General features: G+C 42.7%; 1 protein-coding gene across 1 annotated transcript; it reads right to left on the minus strand.

Moving 5' to 3' along the window:
• Nucleotides 1-56: 56 nt before the first annotated feature.
• LOC134189509 (chondroadherin-like protein) lies at nt 57-2822 on the minus strand. Its single transcript, XM_062657802.1, has 7 exons — nt 2606-2822; nt 885-962; nt 745-816; nt 613-684; nt 481-552; nt 348-422; nt 57-287 (listed from the first exon to the last, which is right to left on the minus strand). The coding sequence occupies exons 1-7, from the start codon at nt 2812-2814 to the stop codon at nt 209-211; spliced, it is 657 nt and encodes a 218-aa protein (XP_062513786.1). The 5' UTR covers nt 2815-2822; the 3' UTR covers nt 57-208.
• Nucleotides 2823-11458: the final 8636 nt, after the last annotated feature.

Here is an 11458-nt window from a genome sequence, read left to right on the forward strand (position 1 = left end):
GTCATTGAGCCAAATAAAAGTTTGAAAGTCTTCATCGATGATAAGGTAACCTCTCGTTGATGCAATTACATCAGTCATATGACCTTAGCTTTCTGTTAGTCTGCCATACTGCTTCAAAATGTGCTACAGCAATTGCCGTACCTGCAGTACTGTCTCTGCCAACCTTGGTATTAAATTACAAAATCTCTATATGTAGTCATGCGTTCTCTTACAGACTATCCAGTCGTGGCATAAAACTCAAACGGAAATCCACTGCTGGTTGCTGCAAGTTAGTGCTGCTTAGAATTCTGCAAAACATCGCAACACCATTGTTTATATACAGATACTGATATTATAGAACGGAATACAATTGCCGTAGATTTCCAACATGACTAAAGGCACCATCATCAATGCTTGTTAATGTCCGCATACAACACGCATACCTGCCAACACAGCAGTGCATTGTCATGCCATCCTGTAATAAACTGCACACATACGTACAGCTGAACAAGTCTTGACAAACCAAAGAGAACATTTTGACCAATCTTTTCAAGTTTGTTGTGATAAATTTGTCTACATACACCAATGCAATCTGTTAAATTTTTAATTTAATGTTAGTATATACATACGTACAAGTAGCCAAGACTAGGAACACTCGCAAATGCTCTGTCCTCTATCTGTGAGATCTTATTGTATGCAAGATGCCTACACAACACCATCACACATAAAACCTATACAACATGCCACACAAATTACATGTCTCACAGATGTGTCAAACGTGGCAAACCAGTGAAAGTCCCAACTCGAATCTCAGTAAGGTCATTATTGTCAAACCGACTTCACAATAGGAATTACAATATACTCACTACACAAGCTGTAGAGTCTGTTAATTAACGGTGTCTCACAGTTGCCGTAGTGCACCCAACTTTAGTTCACTGAAGATGCCATCAGGAATAATAGCAATATGATTACTGCGTAGATCTCTATCAATCAGCAAAACATACACATGAACATACAATAACAATTAAACAAAAATGTCTAAATAAAATCCAAAATAATATTTGTGAGATGCATCCCTCCAATACAATAGTCTAGTCTATTGTGAGATGTATCCTTCCAATACAATAGTCTAGAGTATTGTGAGATGCATCCCTCTAATACAATAGTCTAGAGTATTGTGAGATGCATCCCTCTAATACAATAGTCTAGTATATTGTGAGATGTATCCCTCCAATACAATAGTCTAGTGTGTTATGAGATGTATCCCTTCAATACAATAGTCTAGTGTGTTGTATACATATGTAACATGCATACGTGTACATAAATAATGAAAACAAGTGAAGGATATGCATATTTCCCCCTAGACTCATGACAAGTCTAAATTCCTCCATCACGGAATGAGTCATGTCACGACAAGCAAGCCACCTAGGAAGCTCTGATGCCTTGCATTTCAATGGCCTGGTAGCTAATTTGGCCCCAGAAACTTCATCTTCCGTCATACTAAGGGAAATCTTCAATCTTAACGTGCGCTAAGTAATTAGCTATGGTTACCAAACCGCAGGAATCGACCACTGGAAACTGATCAATTAGAACACTGAAAACTTGGCAAATAATCTTAGTCACTCCTCAATACACACCTATATACTACAGAAACGAAAACCAAACCTCTGAATATTTAATTGATCCACTTGATATCTAGCGATCCATGCAGCATGTTGTAGTAGAACGCATACTAGTTATTTAATCACGTACCTCTCAACGGAAGTATAGCTAGTTGACAACTGGCAAAAGTCTATTATTTGAAATGTAGTGGCACCGCTTCCTACGGAGCAATTCCGGCAAAAGCTCCTCCTTCTCGCGTGATTCACGTTCAGCAACTATGCGGAATTCGCGGAAGAGCCTGGCTTGCGAGGTTATTTGCTTAACAGCGCATGCGCACCACTACATCGGCTCTATCTCAAGATCAAGAAAGCTTTATCTTGCAATCCAAGTAACAACAAAATCCACTGTGCAAGTAGATACGTGCGGTAAAAGACTGTCAGACACACGGGTAGACTACACTCGACAGACGGGCAGATATTTATCTAGTTAATTAATTAAGTTAAGGTCGACCACCTACTGCCTAAACCTACTAAATATACACACAGATACTATTACAGTCTCAGTTTCAGCAGTCTAACCTGCTGTCAAATCAAACCGATAGACTACAGTACTAAAATTTTTTTAGGCCATCACCCTTGACTAGCTAGAATAGAGTCGAGCGGCTAGACTAGCTAGCTGTCTGCCGAAGAATCAAAGAGTCGTCGTTTCATGCCATCCACCAAGATATCGCCGCAAACACGGCAGACGTCTCTTCTTCGTTCGTGAGATCCCGTGGCATTTTTTATAAATGATATGTTGGCATTTTTTATAAATGATATGTTCATCTAAGTAAAGCGATCCTACGCTGCTAGAGTACCATCTAGCATCGGTTTTTGATAAGCACTTCAGAAATCATTCTAGTATCGTTGTGGTCCAGACTACTGTGCGCCATGCCCGATAGCACACGCACGTACACACAAAAACACAATCGACGGCACTGAGAATCATTGCATGCAACAGTAGAAGACGCAGCTAAGACACTCACAAGTTCGTTGTTGCTTCAGGAATTCCAGCCGGAATTTCTGTTAGTCCCTTGCCACGACAATTTACATACAACGAGGTAGCCGCCTTCTCACAGTCACACTGAGACGGGCACTGCGCAGACGTAGACGCCACAATTGCAAGCAGTAGAGATGTTACGCTCGCTAGGAAAGGTGGCAAAGAATCGCATTCGAACCAGAGAGACGATTTCATTTCTACTCGCAGATGGGCGTTCCACAGCCTTTGCTCTGGTTAATTTCAATTAGTAATTTATGGCAGATCACGTGTCTATGACGAGCAGCTGTTTTTTGGAAAGCACTCAGTGTCACGAAGACATAAGTTTACTAAAACTACACCGTTTGAATTATTTCCTCAAGACAACTGCCGACTTGCGACCTGCAGGTCACTACTAAACTGTGGAATGCGGCCATTTTCTTGCCAACCCGTTACCGTGTTGCCCTCCGGGTTGACACTGTTATTATCGCAAACTCTACCAGATCTAATTACACCATTTGTGGCTGCAAGAACTACTAGACGACTAACAAACCCCCGGAGTTTAGAGGCGGAGAAAAGGCGGGACTAGAGTAGGATTAGAGCGTAGAGTTAGGATCTTAAAAATAAGTGCATATCTATGACTGCTATACTAAAATTTAACAGTATAGTAATCGAACACATGCAGTATCTAGACACGGTGAGGTATCGGGTCAGTTAAACGTAGATAACACAAGTCTGTTTTGAGCTCTGGAACTTCTATTAGCTACTCTTCTTTGTGGCAGCTTTCGGTGTCAGACGAAGACTCATAGCTTCAGTGTTAGGTGTATGGTGGGTTATTTGTGCCATATTTGTTGCGTTTCATTCTATTCGCAGGCGTTTCATTCTATTCTATTCTATTCGGATAGACGTTTCGCTCGAGTTTACTAAACAGTTGCTTGCTGAAGATGTTTACTAGGCTAATTAAGTTGAAGGTAGGTAATTCCAATTAGTCACTACATTACAACAGCATTCTTCTGTGCTTTTCCATGTTTCACCCAATGGAAGTAGAACTGCTATCTAGAAGACTTGAGAGTCTGACAGATAACTTGTGCAAACGTCTGCAAGAGGAAGTAAATGAAGACATGTTATATAACATTTCTGTTTAATGTGATCAACTCAGTAGACATTTCAACCGACCAGCAGGAATATCTGATTGGGAAAGAATTAATGAAGTCTTGGCTTTACTGCAGCGAGTATCTGTAATCGTACGTAGTTTACTGGAGCAGGGCAGAACTCAAGCTGCAACCGGATACCGATCTCAGCCAATTCAATCTAGCTAGACTTGTGGCAGACCTGCTTACCACTTAATTAACAGCAGATCAATTGCAATACTTTTTTTGATCATGAATTTCGGCTACTACAATGTCCAGTGTGTTATGTGTTTTGCTACGAACTTACTAGTATACGACGTAGAATGACTGATCTTGGCATAAGTTCTCGAATGAGATATAGTACAACTGGACAACGAATCAAAGGCCAATCTTTCTACTGCGGTTAAACAAACTGATGATAGGACAGTTGATAAGCCAGGCAGTCAGAGTACATCAGCAAAGAGTAAGACAGGCTATGATCAGGTGTGATACAGTGAGAGTCCAGTTCGCCGTCAGATACTGTCTAGCTCATTCGAGAACTTAAGCCAAGATCAGTCATTTAGAATTATAGTTTGTAGCGAAACACATAACATACTGGACATTGCAGTAACCGAAAAGCCATGATCAGAAAAGTATTGTAATTGATTTTCTGTTATGTGGTAAGAAGGTCTGCCACGTCCAGATTGAATTGGCTGAGATCGGTATTCGGTTGCAGCTTGAGTTCCAGTACACTGGCTTTATATATCTAATATATAAAGCTCAAATTGTCTGTCTGTGTGTGTGTTCGCGTTTGGAGGCTACGTCTTTTGTCCGTTTGCAACCGAAATCGGCACGCACACTCGGCACGCACAGAGGAAGGTTTGCGTAAAAAAATTAAAAAAATTACGTACCGGGTCCCCTCTCGAGGGGTCGACCCCCGCGTAAAATTTCTCGATGACGCAAACGCTACACATTCCGGTTCATTCGAACACACGCCCACACCAATCCTGTGTAGACCGTATGCATCGTCGTCCTTCGCAAAGCTTCGAGCGATCGAATATCTCTTGCCGACGAAACTTACTCTTCTAGCGCTTTCGTTTCTCTCCAAATTCTGATTGCATTTGCACCGAATCCAACCTACACGTTTTCTGCAGCAAGCGCTACACGGCGAGTGTGTCGATTTCTATCGAAACAAGCGCGAACAGCAAGATTCGAATTCATTCAGCATATCCGGAACCTCGCAACAAAGATTGCACGTGACGTGTCCACAGACCTATTTTTACACTACAGTATCTTGCCCGTACGAAGGACGAGCCATGGATCCTAGTCTATTATATAAAGCTCAAATTGTCTGTCTGTGTGTGTGTTCGCGTTTGGAGGCCACGTCTTCTGTCCGTTTGCAACCTAAATCGGCACGCACAGTCGGCACGCACAGAGGAAGGTTTGCGTAAAAAAATTAAAAAAATTACGTACCGGGTCCTCTCTCGAGAGGTCGACCCCCGCGTAAAATTTCTCGATGACGCAAACGCTACACATTCCGGTTCATTCGAACACACGCCCACACCAGTCCTGTGTAGACCGTATGCATTGTCGTCCTTCGCAAAGCTTCGAGCGATCGAATATCTCTTGCCGACGAAACTTACTCTTCTAGCGCTTTCGTTTCTCTCCAAATTCTGATTGCATTTGCACCGAATCCAACCTACACGTTTTCTGCAGCAAGCGCTACACGGCAAGTGTGTCGATTTCGATCGAAACAAGCGTGAAGAGCAGGATTCGAATTCATTCAGAATATCCGGGACCTCGCAACAAAGATTGCACGTGACGTGTCCACAGATCTATCTTTACGCTACAGTATCTTGCCCGTACGAAGGACGGGCCATGTATACTAGTATATATATATACAGACTTGGACAAAATTATAAAGACACCCCGCTGTGGGTATGTTGTAACACAATAATTAGGTCACAATTTACCAACTATCAATATTGTTAAGAACTTAATAGTTACCGCGTTGATTGTTAGGTTTCTTGAGAATACTGTAAACCCTAAATTGTTTTCTTTACGTTTAGCATTGCGAAAACGAGACCTAAGAGTGTATGACGTCATGACTGCGTAAGCGTCGTAAGTTAGACTCTCTCTCTCTCTGATTTTGTTTAGTGGCTTTTAAAAAAGCCGGTTTTAATAACGCGAAGGACAATTGAAGCCCTTCACCAGTTCCTCAGTACCGAGTGTTCCCGCCTCTCGCCCTCCTGATTGCGTCCAAACGTCGCGGAACACTTTCTGCCAAGTTCCGGACACGAGCGGCTGGAATCTGCTGCCACGCCTCTTGTAGAGCATTCCAGAGCTCAGCTGCAGTTCTCGGTTCGCGAAGGTTGGCAGCAGCTTTGAGTTCATACCACAGGTTCTCAATTGGATTCGCATCAGGCGATTTTGGCGGCCAGTCCAACAGTGTGACGTCATGCTGGCGTAGCCATTGTCTTGTTGACCGAGACGTGTGGATTGGCGCATTGTCCTGCTGGAAGACAAAGTGCTCTCCTATCAGTGCCGCTGCGTCTGTAAGCATGTGCTCTTCCAGAACCTGTTGGTACGCCGTGCTGTCCAAACGACCTTCCAGTTTCACCAGAGACCCCACACCATGCCAACACATCGATCCCCACACCATCACACTAGCCGCGTGCTGGACCGTACGATCACAACGTTCAGGGAGAAATTCCTCACCTTTGCGACGCCAAACGTACAGAGCACCATCGTTTCCTATGCTGACTTTTGACTCATCTGTAAAAAGAACAGATTTCCAGTCATCCAAAGTCCATTGTGTGTGAGTGGTTGCCCATCCCAGTCGCAAACGCCAATGGTTTTCTGTTAGCAGTGGTTTTTTCTAGGTCTCCGAGCGTTCACTCCTGTCTCACTGAGACGACGACGGACTGTTCTACTTGACACCTGCTTGCCGGTTTCATCAGCCAGCTGATACGAGAGCAGTCGTGATGGTGCTCGTCGGTTCTGCAGTGCCATTCTCTTCAGTCGATGATCTTCCCGGATTGTCGTTGCCTTCCCACGTCCAGATCGTTTTTCATAATCGCTGCTGCCATGGGAAAGCCGTGCAGGCACTGATGAACCGAATTCCTGGAGCGGCGGACAAAAGCTGCGATCTGACGCACAGAATGGCCAACTGAGCGAAGGGCTTCAATTTTCCCTCGCGTTTTTGGACTCAACTGTTTGCCTCGAGGCATTGCTGCAACTCGTAAAATATCGAACGGAACAAGACTGCAGCTGCGTGCAGCTGAACGTTCAGGCTAACTTATCGCCTATGTTTGGCGGTCTCAAGGGCAGCGGTTTTAGTGCAGCTGACATTTTGGCCGTAGCAGTTTAAGATTTTGCTACGTAAAACGTGGACCGGAAGTGGCATGTCAATGTTCATTTGTTGCTATAACTTTTTTAGTGTTTGTCTTAGCAGGATTTTTTTGTAATTAATTAGTGTTGCATGATTTTTGAATAGGTTGAAGTTTGTTTATTGATTATAATGGCAAAACAATTCAAATTGTGATGACATGCGCGAAATCAATGCGCAAAACAGATGATTCGCCTTTTTTTCATAATGTTGATAAGAGGACCCACAAAATTGCTTTCACTCTCTACTACAGAGCATTCTTAGATTGTATGCCAAGAATGAGCATCCAAGAGCGATGAACGTGTACAAAGACAAGAAAAGTAGGAATGGCCGTCTTCCTTCTTCAAAGCAAACTAGATGCGCAGTAGGTAGTAAGTACAGCTGCAGTCTTGAACTCAAGCTATGTTACATACTAAAAATGGCGCAATCCATAAAAAAGAAATTTGAAAAACATTTGGTTTTGGTAAAGAAAAATTCAGTGCCAAAGTTAGACTAGACACAAAAATGCCAGGTGTCCCTATAATTTTGTCCAAGTCTGTATATATATATATATATATATATATATATATATATATATATATATATATATATATATATATACATATATACTTCAGGGAGTCGATCACAACATTCAGGGAGAAATTCCTCACCTTTGCGACGCTAGATATACAGAGCACCATCGTTTCCTATGCTGACTTTTAGCTCATCTGTAAAAAGAACAGATTTCCAGTCGTCCAAAGTCCACTGTGTGTAAGTGGTTGCCCATCCCAGTCGCAAACGCCGATAGGTTTCTGTTAGCAGTGGGTTTTTCTAGGCCTCTGAGCGTTGACTCTTGTCTCACTAAAACGACGACAGACTGTTCTACTTGACACCTGCTTGCCGGTTTCATCAGCCAGCTGATACGAGAGCAGTCGTGATGGTGCTCTGCAGTGCCATTCTCTTCAGTCGATGATCTTCCCGGATTGTCGTTGCCTTCCCACGTCCAGATCATTTTTTATAGTCGCTGCTGCCATGGGAAAACCGTTGCAGGCACTGATAAACCGAATTCCTGGAGCGGCGGACAAAAGCTGCGATCTGACGCACAGAGTGGCCAACTGAGTGAAGGGCTTCAATTTTCCCTCGCGTTTGTGGACTCAACTGTTTGCCTCGAGGCATCGCTGCAACTCGTCACATATCGCACGGAACAAGACTCTGCAACTGCGTGCAGCTGAACGTTCAGGCTAACTTATCGCCTATGTTTGGCGGTCTCAAGGGCAGCGGTTTTAGTGCAGCTGACATTTTGGCCGTAGCAGTTTGAGATTTTGCTACGTAAAACATGGACCGGAAGTGGCACGTCACTGTTCTTTTGTTGCTGTATCTTCGTTAGTTTTTGTCTTAGCAGGATTGTTTTGTAATTAATTAGTATCACATAATTTTTTTGAATACGTTGAAGTTTGTTTATTGCTTAGTTAAAATGGCAAAACAATTCAAATTGTGATGACATGCGCGAAATCAATGCGCAAAGACAGATGATTCGTCTTTTTTCATAATGTTGATAAGAGGACCTACAAAATTGCTTTCACTCTCTACTACAGAGCATTCTTAGATTGTATGCCAAGAATGAGCGTCCAAAAGCGATGAACGTGTACAAAGACAAGAAAAGTAGAAATGGCCGTCTTCCTTCTTCAAAGCAAACTAGATGCGCAGCAGGTAGTCAGTACAGCTGCAATCTTGAACTCAAGCTATGTTACATACTAACAATGGCGCGATTCATGAAAAAAAGAAATTCGAAAAACATTTGGTTTTGCTGGAGAAAAATTCAGTGCCAAAGTTAGACTAGACACAAAAATGCCAGGTGTCTCTATAATTCCGTCGGACTCTTTTTTGAAAACTAGTCCGACGGAACATAGTTGTGGTACTTTCTCAGCACTAAATTAGATTCACTGAAGAGCTAAAATGTTACCAATATTTCTAGTCTATCTACTTTAACTAGAGACTTATTAATAGCGCCAACAATGTTGCAGACGTTTTCGCTAGAAGCTGAAATGGACCGCAAAATTGGCAATTATATGGTGTGTAAGAAAATATATTATTATTAATCACTTTTTGCCGAAATTTGAAAGGACATATACCTCTTCCACTCGGAAGTTCAAAGGTAAAAATCTTCCAAAAGTGAAAGAAAACGTGCAATACTTACTTACACTTAATTAACACAATACCCACTCATTGTGTGACATTTACATGCAGTGTGTCTGAATTTCTTTTTTGTCTTACATAACCAGATCGTCTATAGTTTGCGTGCTTGCCCAATTCTTTTGTTTCCATCCTTGACGTCGAGAACTCGTCTCAATATGAGCAAAGCAACCTGCGTTGTCACCGTCTTGTCCGTTGCTTTTCTTTTGGCTTTCGTCGCAGGCGGCTACGTGCCGTTTGGCGTGGGAAAAGCACGGTGCTTCAAAAGAGATCTCGCAGGTGTATTTCTAGACGCCGAGATCATACAAATTGCTGAAGCTGTTGGTGGGTATCTAAAGTGTGTAACGTTGTCTGTACATGTGTTAGCAGTTTTATGGTATCCGTAGATGATGCTTCGCTTTGGTGAGTATACGCCGCTACGGATCCGGAGTTTTCTGACCTTCTACTGAAACACCACGCCTTACCTAGACAATATGTATTTGTTGAAGTAAACATCCAGACATTTTAGTAATTTAGATTAGATTATGTATCTAAGCCTGGTAGGTAGTCGTCGTTTCGCGATCGTGATCAAGGCAATTGAAATGTATAGTTTAAGTATGCGCTCAGTTTTGTTGTAACGACAGTGGTATGGTAGATTTTGTTGACATATAAATTGATATCGGCAAACATTGATTATTTATAGCGTAACACTCTTATATATACAGCACTGTGTAGTAAGGACTGAATAGTTTACTCTAGCTAAAGGGGCATTCAGCTTCTGAAGGTGTTTCTCGGTTGTCAAGTACACACAATCCCTAGCTACAACAGATGGGGCGACGGAACTTCATGAGGCTTTTCGTCGCCGTTTGGTCACTTGCACGAATCGTTCTTACACTACCTGATCTGTAGTCGGACACGAAAACGATCTTTTGAAGTAGGCCATAGAATGAAACGAGGTCGTGGGGAGTAGAAATTTGAGGTTTGCGTGTACACACAGACACGTATATATATATATATATATATATATATATATATATATATATATATATATGTATGTATGTATGTATGTATGTATGTATGTATGTATGTATGTATGTATGTATGTATGTATGTATGTACGTATGTATCTACATAGAGAAGGCACGTCTCAACATAAAGTTCATGCTGCAGCATCGTTACAGGCCGTAAGTTATCCATGGCTCTGCATGAATTTACGGTTGCTGTGAAGCTTTGGCTTGGAATTCCGATTCTTTCTCCTTCGCAATCAACACGTTGTTCCTGTGGGCGTGTAATTGATTGCCTTGGCGACCACCTTCTTGGATGTCGTCACGGTTCTTTACGTTCTAAACGCCACGATGCACTGAAGGACATCGTATATCACGCATTACTGGGGACGAAGACGCTCAGCTCGAGCAACGTTGTGGTCCAGACACCAATTGCCGCCCTGGAGATATCTTTCATCCAAATTTCTCTGATGGACGACCAGGTTATTTGACGTTTCGCTAGTAAGAAACACCATGCAGCCGGCGTACGTCGCTAAGTCCGTCATTTCTGCTGGAGCCGCTGCAATGGCTTGTGAAGAAGAGAAAGACAATCAACACGACAGCAAAGTCAATGCGGCAAGAGGCTACTTCTACCCACTAGTAGTGGAGTCTCAGTGGCATAACCTTCTTCAAGGGGTGCATCAGCTAGGCAGATGTCTATACTCTCCCGTATGTGCAGTGGGTGGGTCCGTAGGAGGAGTCTAATTAGTTAGCTAAACAAACGTCTCGGTTACCTCCAACGTGCAGAGTACGTAGCACACGTGCACATGCACAATCGGGCTGTATGGACAAAAACTTTGGTCAAACTTTTGTGGGTGTACGTGCCCCTAGGCCTTAGGCCGGCTACGCACCCTAGTTTTTTGGCTTGTGGACGCCTTCCAGTCTTACCACTTTGAAGGTTATCTCGTCCAAGACCACAACAAAAAGCAGAATAACTTTTAGTAGGGCAGTCAGTAACTTACTGCAACAAATTATTTCAGTCTAGCGCACGTATGACTAGATCTGACAAAGTATGGTTAAAAATCGTGGACATGAAACTTTTTCCGGTACTGGCGTTTGGTTCTCATCTTTGGGACTAAGATAGATCTGATGTATCATGCATGGTTAATCAAGCATTTCGAAATGGTGTCAGACGCGGGCTTGGGATGAGGAAGTATGAATCCATTCATGAT

Source organism: Corticium candelabrum, chromosome 14 (assembly GCF_963422355.1).
Source record: "Corticium candelabrum chromosome 14, ooCorCand1.1, whole genome shotgun sequence".
In the NCBI taxonomy this organism is placed as follows: domain Eukaryota; kingdom Metazoa; phylum Porifera; class Homoscleromorpha; order Homosclerophorida; family Plakinidae; genus Corticium; species Corticium candelabrum.

Coding starts and splice junctions, on each gene's coding strand:
- LOC134189509 (XM_062657802.1), bottom strand. CDS start 2,814: ATGAAATCGTCTCTCTGGTTCGAATGCGATTCTTTGCCACCTTTCCTA. Junction 963..2,605: donor CCTGAAGCAACAACGAACTT/GTGAGTGTCTTA, acceptor GCTGATTGATAG/AGATCTACGCAGTAATCATA. Junction 288..347: donor GTTGGAAATCTACGGCAATT/GTATTCCGTTCT, acceptor GATGTTTTGCAG/AATTCTAAGCAGCACTAACT.